Here is a 14,462-nt window from a genome sequence, read left to right as displayed (position 1 = left end):
AACGTTGGCCGGTGTTTAAAACTACCTCTAAACAGAAAATCAACACAGCCAGCAAAGGGCACTGTGGAAGCCTTCTCCCTGTGGAACCCATTGTCTCTTTGATTTGTTTCTTTCTGGCAGAGAACAAAAAAGCATCCAAAACATCTACTCTGAAATGGAATTGGAGGGGGTGGTGGAAAACTCAGGATAAATTCACCTGATGGACTAAAACTCTTAACTATTTTCTTTATTTCTCAGTGTTCCCCTGGGAACTGAAGTCTTATTAAGAACAGAGACATGAACTGCTAGCAAAAGAGCTTCTTTGAGCTCTCTAGAGCCCACCAAAAATCAGATTTTACTGTTTGTTTCCCCCTTGAAGAAATAACAGCTGAAGGTGTATTAAACTTCGAAAAAGCTTAATTCACATATATTTAAAAGAAAAGCACTGAAAAGAGGATTGAAGTTTCTGGCTACCATCTTTTTAACAGCAAATGTCTACCTCTGAAGCAAAAAAAAAAACTAAGGGGGGGAATAAATTACAGAATCCTGGATGTCCCTGTGATCGTTTCTATCATAGTTTTGTGGTACTTTAGCCTCTTGGTAAAGGTAACAAGCTCAACACCTTTAACCACTGAACATGATGGCTCAGTAGTTAAGGATGCTGACTTGTTACTGGGAAAGCTGACAGCCTCTGTTCAAAATCCGAGTGTTGCATGATGGCAGTGGTGAAATTCAATTTTTTTTTTACTACCGGTTTTGTGGCGTGGTGTGGCTTGGTGGGCGTGGCAGGGGAAGGATACTGCAAAACCTCCATTTCCACCCCACTCCAGGGGAAGGATACTACAAAATCTCCATTTCCACTCTACTCTGGGGCCAACCAGAGGTGGCATTTGCCAGTTCTCCGAACTACTCAAAATTTCCGCTATCGGTTCTCCAGAACCTGTCAGAACTTGCTGGATTTCACCCCTGCATTGATGGGGTGAACTCCTGTTACTTGCCTCAGCTCCTGCCCTCCTGCCCTGTTCAAAAGCACGCAAATGTGAGTAGATAAATAGGTACCACTTCAGTGGGAAGGTAAAGTGTTCCGTATGTGCTGGTAGATGATCACGGATGTGTCTTCAAATAATGCTGGCTCCCTTGGCTAAGATATAGAGATGAGCACTGTACCCTAGAGTCAGACAAATGTTGTGGCCTCTTGGCTGCTGGCCCCTCCAGCAGCTGACTCAGAGGAGGAGACGTGAGAGTCAGGGTCAGCATCAAGGCAACCTGAGAGCTCCAAGGGGGAAGAGGGAATGGAGCTGTCAGAGATAGAGACAGAGGCAGTGCCTGGGCAGTCCATCAACCCTCAAATGGAGAGTCAACAGCTCCCAGGTCTGGAAGTGGCTGATGAGGAAGAGGAGGAACCGCTGGGTCCAGTGCCTGATGCACAGATGCACAAAAGGCAGAGGAGAGGAGAGCAGTGGAAATCTATGGACTGGTCCTTGGGATGGAAGACCCACCGCTGCTAGCAAAGCCCCACCCTAGCTCTGGGGATAAAAGGCAGGGGTCGGAGATGAATTGGTGTGGCAGACAACAATTCATCTCCTTGCCAGTCAACTACTGGTAGCCTGCACTTCCGAATCCTGTCTGGAAATTATCAGAATTCTTTTTGGAATCTGCAGAGCCTTCTGAGAGTTTGTGTGTGGGTCTCTGTTGCTGGAAGAAAGCAAGCGCACCTTCCAGGATCTCCTTTGCAAGTGTGGGAAGACAGAGAGAGAGAGAGAGATTCCTGGTGTGTTGGACTAGTCCAGAGGAATAGGGAGTAAGCGTTACTTCCCACAGGACTTAGAGGCTTCGTAGCCTGCTGTGAGAGAGTGGCTGCTGGTGCTCCTAATAAAGGGGACATTTTGTTAACTACAAAGGGCTTATCGTGTTTGGGAGCTGGGTCAGAACAATATCTCTGGACAGTGGAAAACTTTACCTTTTATAGCAATAGCCTTTAGACGTATATACTGCTTCACAGTGCTTTTACAGCCCTCTCTAAGCGGTTTACAGAGTCAGCCTATTGTCCCCAACAATCTGAGTCTTCATTTTACCCACCTGAGAAGGATGGAAGGCTGAGTCAACCTTGAATTTCTGGCAGTCAGCAGAATTAGCCTGCAATACTGCATTCTAACCACTGCACTACCATGGCTCTCAATTTAATTTTACCCATCCCCTAATTGTAAGAGATTGAGAGGAAGCTGGAAAATGAATGGAAATATGTAAACGGTCAAGAAATAGTAAGCAACTCTGTTAGTGGCCTGAGCTTATAAATAGCATCCTAGCCCAGGTGCCAAGGAACCTAGGTAGAAGCATTTCAAAGCCTTCAAGAAACTTGCAATAAACAAGGGTGGGAAACTCCTCCCAGGATGCTACATTTGGCTCCAGACTAGCATAAAATAAACCTTGGTGAAATCTGTCTATCTTATTTTTTGGAGTATAAGACGCACCTTTTTCCCTCCAAAAAAGGGTGAAAATCTGTATGCCCTCTTATACACTGAATATAGCATTTTTGGCCTCCTGAAACCCCGTCCCTTTGCAAAAATGGCTGTGCATAGCCTTTAGGAGGCTTCCAGAGTGCTCCCGGGGGCTCAGGAGGGCAGAAATGAGAGAAAAATGGGCCGTGTTTTGCTCCTTTTTGCCCCTCCCCCAACTCCCAGGAGCACTCTACAAGCCTCCTAGAGGCTATAGATGCCCTTTTTTTAAACAAAAAATAGGCCCGTTTTCATGAAAAATAGGCCGTTTTTTGCTCATTTCCCCCCCCCCCCAAGTTCCCAGGAGCACTCTACAAGCTTCCTAAAAGCTATGCATGCCCCTTTTTTGACAAAAAAGGGCCTATTTTCACGAAAAATGGGCCATTTTGGGGAGGTCTGCAGAGTGCAAAAACTTTTTTTTTAATTTGCCTCTTCAAAATCTTGGCGCGTTTTATACTCCGGTGCCTCTTATACTCTGAAAAATACGGTAGTTTTTCTTTCCTTCTTCTTGCCCAGCTAGAAGGAACTTGACAACAGTATTGTTCAAAGATTACAGATCCACAATTTAATTCATTGTATGTGGAGAGTCCCTGAAAGTATGAAACCTTCCAATGGCCACAGGCAGAACTTATGATAGTGTTCCTGGTGAGTTTCTCTGTAGACTGTGACCCTGGATTTCAAAGGAACACTGAAGACAAAGTCTCAGGTATCCAAGGTTTAGTCAGGCCTGCAATGGTGTCATTAGCGTTACAATTTTACGCAAGATTAGGTGTGTAATTGCAGGTTAAATGGGAAAGGGTTGCCATGCCTCAGTACTGCTAATGAAGCAGGCAAGGTTAATGATAGCACAGATGGGAAACTCAAAGGCACTAATAGTGGGAGCAGTTGGGAAGTCTTCTCACCTCCTTGTATTGTAGTATTCTTCTGCAGCATACACATACCACATACACGCCCAGAATTATAGAGTTGGAAAGGTTATTGTGTCCAACTCACTGCTTATTGTAAGAATCCAAAGCAAGAATAGAACAGAACAGAACAGAACAGAACAGAACAGAACAGAACAGAATAGAATAGAATAGCAGAGTTTGGAAGGGATCTTGGAGATTGTCTAGTCCAACCCCTGCTCAGGCAGAAAAAATTATACCATTTCAAACAAATCTTTGTCCAACATCTTAAAAACTTCCAGTGTTGGAGAAATCACAACTTCTGGGGGCAAGTTGTTCCACTGATTAATTGTGTGTCAGGAAATTTCTTCTTAGTTCTAGGTTGCTTCTCTCCTGGATTAGTTTCCACCCATTGCTTCTTGTCCTGCCCTCAAGTGCTTGGGAGAATAGCTTGGCTCCCTCTTCTTTGTGGCAACCCCTGAGATATTGGAACACTGCTATCATGTCTCCCCTAGTCCATCTGTTCATTAAACTAGACATACCCAGTTCCTGCAACCATTCTTCATATGTTTTAGCCTCCAGTGCCCTAATCATCTTTGTTGCTCTTCTCTGCATTTTCTCTAGAGTCTCAACATCTTTTTAACATCATGGTGAAGTTTCATGTGAAGTTTTATTTCTCCTAACATTCAGCTGAACTCCAGCCTTCTTTTAAGTTAAATCCATCATTTAGTGTCCTTTACCCCGGTTTAGTAGAGAACAGTTCTTCTGTGTGACATCTTTTCAGATGCTTGTAGAGAGTGCTAAGTTTGGTCCTGGCTTCCCAAAATTAATGTTTTCTCCTTCTTTCTTTGTAGGATATATTTTCTATTCCCAAATTCCTCAGCATCACTTGTCTCTGATCCCAATTTCATTTCTCTGAATTTTTCTCAACGTAATTGCACAGAAAGTTCTCCCAGCCACTTGAATTTAGGGAAGCAGCCAAAAGCAGTTTCCACCCCACCTGGACATGCTTTTCCCCTTGAAAAAAAGTCAGATTAAATAAAAGCCTGCGATTTGAAGAAATAGATTTCTGTCAAGGAGCATACTGTATAATTCTCTGCCTTGCACCATCTTCAAAGGATTCTTTCATAATGGCACAGAACTGAAGAGCTTTTTCTAATGTGTTCTGTAAGTCTTTTGAAGGTGCGAGTCGAAATCACTATTGGCTGCTAGCTATTAGCCATATCCTAGTTGTTTGGATAGAAGTTGGGGAGAAACTGGCCCCTTATTCAGAGCTCTAAAATGAACAAATGTGTGTGGATAATGGATTCCAATACATTTCAGGCCAACTTATAGCATAGAGACATTACTGAATGGCAATAGCAGTAGCAGTTAGACTTACATACTCCTTCATAGTGCTTTACAGGATTCTCTAAGCAGTTTACAGAGTCTGAATGTCTGAATGTCGACTTCGGAAGAATGGAAGGCTGAGTCCACCTTGAGTCACTTGGGATCGAACTCCTGGCAGTGGGCAGAGTCTGCAATACTGCATTCTAACCACTACGTCACCATGGTTCTTGCGCTTATGGATGACCTTGGGTGGTGTTGGGATATCAGTGGTATATTTATCCTTGATATTTCAGCGCTCTTTATTATCCTCCCATCCAGTGGTGGGTTCCAGATCCCGTTGCAACCGGTATGCTGCAACGAGGCCAACGAAGTCAGGTGGACGCGCGCAGCACTCGCATGCATACCCACCACCCGCGATGCTCCAGCTGCTCTGCGGAGTGTCGTGCAGGCACCGTACGCCCACATGTGCATGTACAAATGCCCTGGTCGGCTCAAATAATGAGAATAAATGGGGAACTCATCAAATTTGCAGATGACACCAAGCTGGCAGGAATAGCCAACACTCCAGAAGACAGGCTTAAGATACAGAAGGATCTTGACAAACTTGAACATTGGGCACTAACTAATAAAATGAAATTCGATGGTGAAAAGAGTAAGGTTCTACATTTAGGCAACAAAAACGGAATGCACAGGTACAATATAGGTGATACCTTCCTCATTAGTAGTAACTGTGAGAGGGATCTTGGAGTCCTAGTGGACAACCATTTAAATATGAGCCAGCAGTGTGCAGCAGCTGCCAAAAAAGCCAACACAGTTGTAGGCTGCATAAACAGAGGGATAGAATCAAGATCACGTGAAGTGTTAATACCACTTTATAGGTTTAGGCTTAGGTTTATTTGGATTTATATGCCGCCCTTCTCCAAAAGGACTCAGGGCGGCGTACAACATTAAAAACACACATCACAAAAGTTAAAAAAAAAGATAAAATCCATTTCCAAAAAGACCAAACCGATTTTTTTAAAAGAAACAATACATTTAAAATAAATTAAAATTAACATTAACATTAACAGGCCAGGCCGGCTTGCTGGAAAAGCCAACTTTTTAGGGCGCGTCGGAAGGACCGGAGGTTGGGGATTATGCGGAGCTCCGGGGGCAGCTCATTCCAGAGGGAAGGCGCTCCCACAGAGAAGGCTCTCCCCCTGGGGGTCACCAGCCAACACTGCTTGGCCGACGGCACCCTGAGGAGGCCAACTCTGTGGGATCGTACTGGACAGTGGGAGGCTCCTGGTGGCAGTAGGTGGTCTCGCAGGTACCCTGGGCCTAAGCCATGGAGCGCTTTAAAGGTCATAATTAATACCTTGAATCACACCCGGAAAACAACCGGCAACCAGTGCAGGCCGTCTAAAAGGGGTGTGACATGGGAGCACCTAGGTACCCCCATGACAACCCGCGCGGCCGCATTCTGGACCAGCTGAAGCCTCCAGGTGCTCTTCAAGGGCAGCCCCATGTAGAGAGCATTGCAGTAGTCCAGGCGAGAAAGGACGAGGGCATGAGTGACTGTGCACAGAGCATCCCGATCCAGGAAGGGGCACAACTGGCATACCAGGGGAACCTGGTAAAAGGCCCCCCTGGTCACGGCCGTCAGGTGTTCTTCTAAACTAAGCCGTGTATCCAGGAGGACTCCCAAATTGCGAGCCTTCTCTGAGGGGGCTAAAATTTCTCCCCCTATCGTCAAAGATGGAACAAGATGTACAAATCGGGATGATGGGAACCACAGCCACTCAGTCTTGGAGGGATTGAGCTTGACTCTGTTCCTCCCCATCCAGATCCACACAGCCTCCAGGCATCGGGACATCACGTCGAGGGCATCGTTTGGGTGGTTTGGGGTAGAGATGAAAAGTTGGGTATCATCAGCATATTGATGATACCGTACCCCAAAACCACGGATGATCTCGCCCAGCGGTTTCATGTATATGTTGAACAGGAGGGGTGAGAGAACCGACCCCTGGGGCACCCCACAAGTGACGCACCTGGGGGTCGATCTATGCCCTCCAGTCAACACAAACTGTGACCGATCCGACAGGTAGGAGGAGAACCACCGTAAAATGGTGCCCCCCATTCCTAACCCCCTGAGTCGTCGCAGTAGGATACCATGGTCAATGGTATCGAAAGCCGCCGAGAGGTCTAATAGGACCAGGACAGAGGAACAGCCCCTGTCCCGGGCCCGCCAGAGATCATCGACCAACGCGACCAATGCCGTCTCTGTGCTGTACCCAGGCCTGAAACCCGACTGAAACGGATCCAGGTAGACAGCTTCATCCAGGTACTGGGGAAGCTGACGTGCTACCACACTCTTGACAACCTTCGCTGCAAAGCGAAGGTTGGAGACCGGACGATAGTTGGCTAAAGAAGCTGGGTCCAGGGAAGGCTTCTTGAGGAGGGGCCTCACCACCTCCTCCTTCAAGGCGGTGGGAAAGAACCCCTCTCTCAATGAAGCGTTGGTAATCGCCTGGAGCCAGCCTCGTGTCACCTCCCGGGAAGCCGAAACTAACCAAGAGGGACACGGGTCCAGCACACAAGTGGCAGCACTGAGTCTCCCCATAATCTTGTCCATGCCTTCGGGGGTCACAGGGTCAAACCCATCCCAGATTGTCTCCTCAAGATTCATCCCCGTCGGCTCGCCCGAATATACCCAGTCAGAGTCCAAGCCTGTCCGGATCTGAGCAATTTTATCCTGCAGATACTGAACAAATTCTTCAGCCCTACCCTGCAAGGGGTCTTCCCCAGTTCCTTGGTTAAGTAAGGAGCACCCTAAACAGGGCGGCTGGGCGGTTATCTGCGGACGCGATAAGAGCGGAAAAATATTGCCGTTTTGCCACTTCTATCGCCACTAAGTAGGATTTAATATAAATTCTTACTAGTATTCGATCAGATTCGGACCGGCTGGCCTTCCAGCCACTCTCTAGGCGTCTTTTCCGGCGTTTCATCTCCTGGAGCTCCCCAGTAAACCAGGGAGCCATCCAGGATCGACACCGGGTCAGAGGCCGCAAAGGCACAACACAATCGAAAGCCCCAGCAGCAGCCCTATCCCAGGCTCCCACTAGGGCTTCGGTCGAGTTGTGAGCAAGGGATTCAGGAAAAGTGAATGCCTTGGTAAGGCCACACTTGGAATCCTGCATCCAGTTTTGGTCGCCACGATGTAGAAAAGATGTGGAGACTCTAGAAAGAGTGCAGAGAAGAGCAACAAAGATGATTAGGGGACTGAAGACTAAAACGGGATGTGTGTTTTTTAATGTTGTACGCCGCCCTGAGTCCTTTGGGAGAAGGGCGGCATATAAATCCAATAAAAACAAAAACAAACAAAACAAAACATATGAAGAATGGTTGCAGGAACTGGGTATGTCTAGTTTAAGAAAAAGAAGGACTAGGGGAGACATGATAGCAGTGTTCCAATATCTCAGGGGCTGCCACAAAGAAGAGGGAGTCAAACTATTCTCCAAGGCACCTGAAGGCAGGACAAGAAGCAATGGGTGGAAACTAATCAAGGAGAGAAAGAAGCAACTTAGAACTGAGGAGAAACTTCCTGACAGAACAATTAATCAGTGGAACAGAAGTTGCCTCCAGAAGTTGTGAAAGCCCCAACACTGGAAGTCTTTAAGAAGATGTTGGATAGCCATCTGTCTGAAACGATATAGGGTTTCTTGCCTAGGCAGGGGGTTGGACTAGAAGACCTCAAAGGTCCCTTCCAATTCTACTATTGTATTGTATTGTATTGTATTGTATTGTATTGTATTGTAAATAGAGGTAAGGAGAGAGGGCAGGCGGGTTGGTCCTACAGAGCACCATACCGGAACGGTACCTGGTGCTCCCAGCAGGCACCGGTATGCCCCCACCACTCACTGCCCCCACGTATCCCACCACTGCTCCCATCCTGGTATTATTCTGGGCTGGTTTAGGAGTTGTAAGTGAAGGGCCCATTTTTTCAGTGATCCTCCTCCATCCTCTAAGGCTAAATCCAGACAATGTTGGGGTCAAGGAAGTCTAGCCCTGGGCTTCTCTTTTGCCAGGTGCCTCGGGGCTCAATTCTTTTCTCTGTCTTCTTTAGCATTTACAATAGTATTTATAATAATACAATACAATACAATAGCAGAATTGGAAGGGACCTTGGAGGTCTTCTAGTCCAACCCCCTGCCTAGGCAGGAAACCCTATACCATTTCAGACAAATGGCTATCCAACATCTTCTTAAAGACTTCCAGTGTTGGGGCATTCACAACTTCTGGAGGCAAGCTGTTCCACTGATTCATTGTTCTAACTGTCAGGAAATTTCTCCTCAGTTCTAAGTTGCTTCTCTCCTTGATTAGTTTCCACCCATTGCTTCTTGTTCTACCCTCAGTTGCCCTGGAGAATAGTTTTACTCCCTTTTCTTTGTGGCCACCCCTGAGATATTGGAACACTGCTATCATGTCTCCCCTAGTCCTTCTTTCTATTAAGCTAGACATACCCAGTTCGTGCAACCGTTCTTCATATGTTTTAGCCTCCAGTCCCCAAATCATCTTTGTTGCTCTTCTCTGCACTCTTTCTAGAGTCTCCACATCTTTTCTACATCATGGCGACCAAAACTGAATGCAGTATTCCAAGTGTGGCCTTACCAAGGCATTATAAAGTGGTATTAACACTTCACATGATCTTGATTATGTCCCTCTATCCCTATTTACATCAGTGGTGTCAAACTTAAGGACCGGGGGCCGGATTCAGTCTGCGGTGTGCTTAGATCTGGCCCATGAGGCCGCCTTGAAAACATTATGGGGTCATTAAAAGATGATGATGATGATGAATTGCCAGAATTGCCATCTTGTTCTTTATTTCTTTTTTCTCTGTCCCGAGTCCCTCTGGCACTGAATGGTGCCTAAACTGAATAAAAAGTCACAGTTATAAAATGAGCGGCCATATAAATCATTACATTAAATTAAATTGCTGGGCATGTAGAAACAAGATTTCAAAGCAGTGCTGTTTTGCTATCTATTCTTTCTGTTCCTGCTTGCTTATCTGGAAAAGAAAAACCAAATTAGATCTTGCAAAGCTTACACTGTCAACAAAGCTGTAAATGTCCTTAACTCTAGTTTCCAAGCACTCAAGCAGGGGAAATCTAATAGGCTACAAATTTCACAATTTGGAGGCAAAAGACATTCAATAGGCATATTGACCACGTATGTGCATTTGTTTTCTTCAAATGATAGCCATTTATAAGAGGCAGGAAAGCTATTTTATTTTAATGTTTCTTCCTTTTCAGTCTCTGCTATCACTTTCTTTCCATTAAATTAAAAAGATCCTGTTGATGCAGAGAGATACTTTGATAGAAGCTTCAGACACAGGAATAGAGAGCTTTTAAAAAAACCCATATCCACATTATATTATTTATACAAATAAATATAGCAGGCTTGCCAAGCTTAATTTGGTTCTGAAGAAGCAGAAGGAAAGATATCACCATGCTAGGGATCTAAAGTATTTTTCTGTAAATAATTAAATTCTTACTTCTGTAACCTAGAACTAAGGAGAAATTTCCTGACAGAACAATTAATGAGTGGAACAACTTGCCTCCAGAACTTGTGAATGCTCCAACACTGGAAGTTTTTAAGAAGAGATTGGATATTCATTTGTCCAAGATCCCTTCCAACTCTGTTATTCTATTCTATTCTATTCTATTCTACTCTACTCTACTCTACTCTCTACTGTACTCTACTCTACACTACTCTACTCTATTCTAATACAAATATATTTAGAATATTTTTTCAGAAAATATAAATTCACAAAAGGGCAAATAATTTTGCCAATAATTTTGTGCCATATATTGATTGAATGACTGCATAATATCTACATCTAGTTTTGGTCACCATGATGTAAAAAAGATGTGGAGACTCTAGGAAGAGTGCAGAGAAGAGCAACAAAGATGATTAGGGGACTGGAGACTAAAACATATGAGGAACGGTTGCAGGAACTGGGTATGTCTAGTTTAATGAAAAGAAGAACTAGGGGAGACATGATAGCAGTGTTCCAATATCTCAGGGGTTGCCACAAAGAAGAGGGAGTCAAACTACTATTTTCTAAGGCACCTGAGGGCAGAACAAGAAGCAATGGGTGGAAGCTAATCAAGGAGAGAAGCAACTTAGAACTAAGGAGAAATTTCCTGACAGGCAGAACAATTAATTAGGGAAACAACTTGCTTCCAGAAGTTGTGAATGCTCCAACACTGGAAGTTTTTAACAAGAGATTGGACAACCATTTGTCTGAAATGGTATAGGGTTTCCTGCTTTTGATCCTTTGGCCTATTATCCTTTATACATCAGAATTTGGAACCTGTTCTGATACCAAGAAATTGATTTGGTCATCGATATCATCAAAGAATTCACACATTAAGATTGCTTTTGCATTGTAGCACACAGAATTTCAATCTTTGTGTAGACAATATGCTTGTGAAGAGCATATTAAACTCTCACAAGGTGTCATCAATTTATTTGGGGGAAGAGGAGTGGATGCCTTTAAGAGGTCTGATACAATCCTTGGTGCTCAAAACAGAGTTGACAAGATCTACACTGTATTTAGTAATGTTCCTTGCACTCCATATACTCGTACGTTTTGATGATGTTGCATTGATTCCCAACCAGAAGTAAGAGCAGAGCCAGAACTGAAAATTGCACGACAAAATCCCTAAGTTCAAGCTTTGCCCTCCTTTAACTCCCTTCAATCACTGACACACACACATAAACACCAATGACCAATCAGGTTCAAGCAAGATGTTTTCAGAACAGTGAGTTCAAGCTTAGGTTGGTATGCAACTACTTTCTTCTCCCGGCCAGGTGACCTTGAGGCAGCATCTCAGGGAGATACAACGGTTAGTTTTGTTTCCCCCCAGCATCGCCTCTCCTCAGACTTCATGGCAGTCTGTCACAGCCTGGTAGCAAAGCACTGTCACTGCGTTAATTGTTTGCTAGCCGTGCTGAAAATTTACTGCGCAGGTCATAGGCCTTATCAGCAAGTGATGTACTGCGCATACTTCTTAACATGTTTCTTAATACATCACACATTCCAGAGACTTCTGTTCTTCTGTTCGTCTGCCAAGAAGGTGGACGACAATTGCTCTTGCCAAAATGTAACAATTAGATAGATTTGTTTATTTTTTATTTTTATATTAAATTTTGTTTTCATTAGAACATGTTCTCGGGTCTTATTTTATTTCTTATCTGGAGATATGCTAACAAGGAGGGGCGACGGTCCGCACCTCAATCAAAGGTGGAAGGGAAATTTTCCATTCCTTCTCAAGCATAAGCAAGCTAGAGGTGGGTTGGTCCCGATTTGGCCTGGATCATGCGAACTGGTAGTAGCGGCAGAAGGAGGCTGCACCCACCCTCCTGGACATTTCTGCACATGCACAGAAGCTTTGCACGCGCACGGGTGAACTGGTAGTAAAAAAAATAGAAAGCCACCACTGAAACAAGCGTAACGTGACAGCTGACACCTATTCTCAGTATTCTGCTAGGAGAAAAGACATTTCTTTTTGAACTTATCTATAGCAGCAGACTTTTGAAATTTGGCCCATGGCCAGCCGCAGTTAAGCTAAAGGCATCTGTTCCTCTGGCCTGTCCTCTCTGCTCCACTCATTTAAAAAGGTTTGCATCTCAGGCATAAATTCTTGCATTCATCTCTCACCCTATCAGGCAAATGCTTAATGCAGATTGCTTCATCCAGCTGCATGCCAGAGCTGACCCTCCTACAACTCACAGATATTTTTAGCTTAAAATTAAGTAGATGAAAGGGTGCCAAACACTGCACTGAACTTTAAAGGACTGCCCTTTTTGTGAGAGATTGCAGGGAGGCAAGGAAAGGGAGAGAATGTCAACCTAAGGAATCGCGTGAAAGGATAGAATAGAATAACAGAGTTGGGAGGGAGCTTGGAGGTCTTCTAGTCCAACCCCCTGCTTAGGCAGGAAACCCTACACCGTTTCAGACAGATGGTGATCTTTTCTTAAAAACTTCCAGTGTTGGAGTTCTTGCTTCTTTGGACTTCAGCTGATGAGCTGCATGGGGCTTGACACTTTTTAATGTAACTTGCTGTTCTGAGAGCAATTGCCATAAATTGCCTGCCACTGATAAACTGCAACAAAACAGTTGATACAAAAACCATTTTGGGAAAGGTGGCCCAAATAGTGTGAAGGACAATGATTATAAGTGAGAAAAGAAGCAACATGCATTCTCGGTTTTCGTTCAAATTTTTCTTTCATTTGAATATTGCTTTCCAAGAGGAGAATAGGGAAAAGCAGTTCCCTGAGAATGGTAGGTGCCGTAGACTATCTATTTTCCAAAGCACCTAAAGGCCAGACAAGGAATAATGGATGGAAATTGATTGAGGAGAGATTCAACCTAGAAATAAGGAGAAATTTTCTGACAGTGAGAACAATCAACCAACAGAACAGCTGGCCTTCAAAAGTTATGGGCGTTTCATCACTGGAAGCTTTCAAGAAGACACTGGACTGCCATCTGTCAGAAATGGTGTAGGGCTTCCCACTTGAGTGGGGCGAGGGGTTGGACTAGATGAACTACGAGGTCACTTCCAACTCTGTCAACCTTGAAGCTGACCTGACCAAAGACTTTTTGAAGCTTCAGTGTTTCCACACTGGAGCTGAGGGAAAGGGAGAGGGGAATAGAGATAGCTGGGGGTTTTAGCCAAAACAAAATACTTTCTCCTGGAAACCAAGGACATTCTCACAGGTGGCCAGAAGGAGAGGAGAAGTGATGTTATCAGGCAACTGGACAGCACCTTGATTGGACCATGTGAATGACTGTTTGGGAAAGGGAGAAAACTTTTAATTAGGTGAAAACCATGGGAACTTTCAGAGTTGGTTTTCACCAAAACTGTGCCAATATGATCTCTCCAAATAAAACTGTTCTTTGAGAAATCTACCCACCTCAGAGTTCTGTTTGCTATGGGTGTATTACTTGGAACCCTGACATTAAACCAACTCCAAGGCAAGTACATTCCTCAAAGAATTCTGTTCTTCTGTTAAATCTAGAAGACGGTAAATTGAGGAAGGCTAAGTTGGGGGATAACTGTGAAAAGGGAAAAAAACATTTACCTAATGTCAACAAATGTCTTTGGTAGTCATGGTGTCACGGATCAAGTTGCTATGGGATCCATGCCATAATCACATGCACACATGTGCGTGCGCACACATACTCTCGCACACAGAAACAGCTGCAGCAGCACCAATCAGAAAGGAAGGTGGACTTTCACCTCCATTTTCATTTAACTGCCAGTTTGGTTAGAGATGAGTTCGCACAGCTTCAAGCCCATCATCGTTGTCGGATATCTCATGGATGCTTAAAGGAAATGACCAAAGAAAGGTTCATATCAAAGACCATCGGGGAGAGAGGAGGCCTGCAAAGATGACTAGAGATGGACAGGAAACTTAGTCAAGCATGTGTGAACTTGCTTTGAAAAAAGAACCCACACATTTTAGAAGGCAGCACCAGGGAGATTTTCTCAGCTCTGACAGAAAGGGAGAGGGAAACAGGAGGAAAGAGAAATTAAGAAAGACGAGCAGGAAATAATTTAATGTCAACCGAACCTCCTGGAAGGGAAGAGAAAGGTCATCGTCTTGTTTTGCATATCACCTGGAATCACCTCTATGGAGCAGAGCCTGCCAGGCAATCAAATTTGGCACTTGGATCTGTTAGAGGTGATGAGGCCCAGCAGGTTTTCAGCATGCAGTAATGAAGATT

The 14,462-nt window shown here is 44.5% G+C and overlaps 1 protein-coding gene across 5 annotated transcripts in view; it reads left to right on the top strand.

Moving 5' to 3' along the window:
* KCNMB2 (potassium calcium-activated channel subfamily M regulatory beta subunit 2) overlaps nt 1-14,462 on the top strand; it is a 372,211-nt gene that overhangs the window by 292,777 nt on the left and 64,972 nt on the right. For 2 of the 5 annotated variants that reach the window (XM_081954241.1, XM_081954240.1), the window contains exon 1: nt 14,015-14,084. The exons of the other annotated variants lie outside the window; for them this stretch is intronic. In XM_081954241.1, coding sequence (XP_081810367.1) covers nt 14,071-14,084 — 14 coding nt within the window. In that variant the 5' untranslated portion in view covers nt 14,015-14,070. Of the gene's footprint in view, nt 1-14,014; nt 14,085-14,462 lie in introns of those variants that run through there. 5 annotated transcript variants of the gene reach the window in all.

This window comes from Natrix helvetica, assembly GCF_964273705.1.
Source record: "Natrix helvetica genome assembly, chromosome: 5".
Lineage (NCBI taxonomy): Eukaryota > Metazoa > Chordata > Lepidosauria > Squamata > Natricidae > Natrix > Natrix helvetica.
This window is presented reverse-complemented; position numbering and strand designations above follow the sequence as displayed.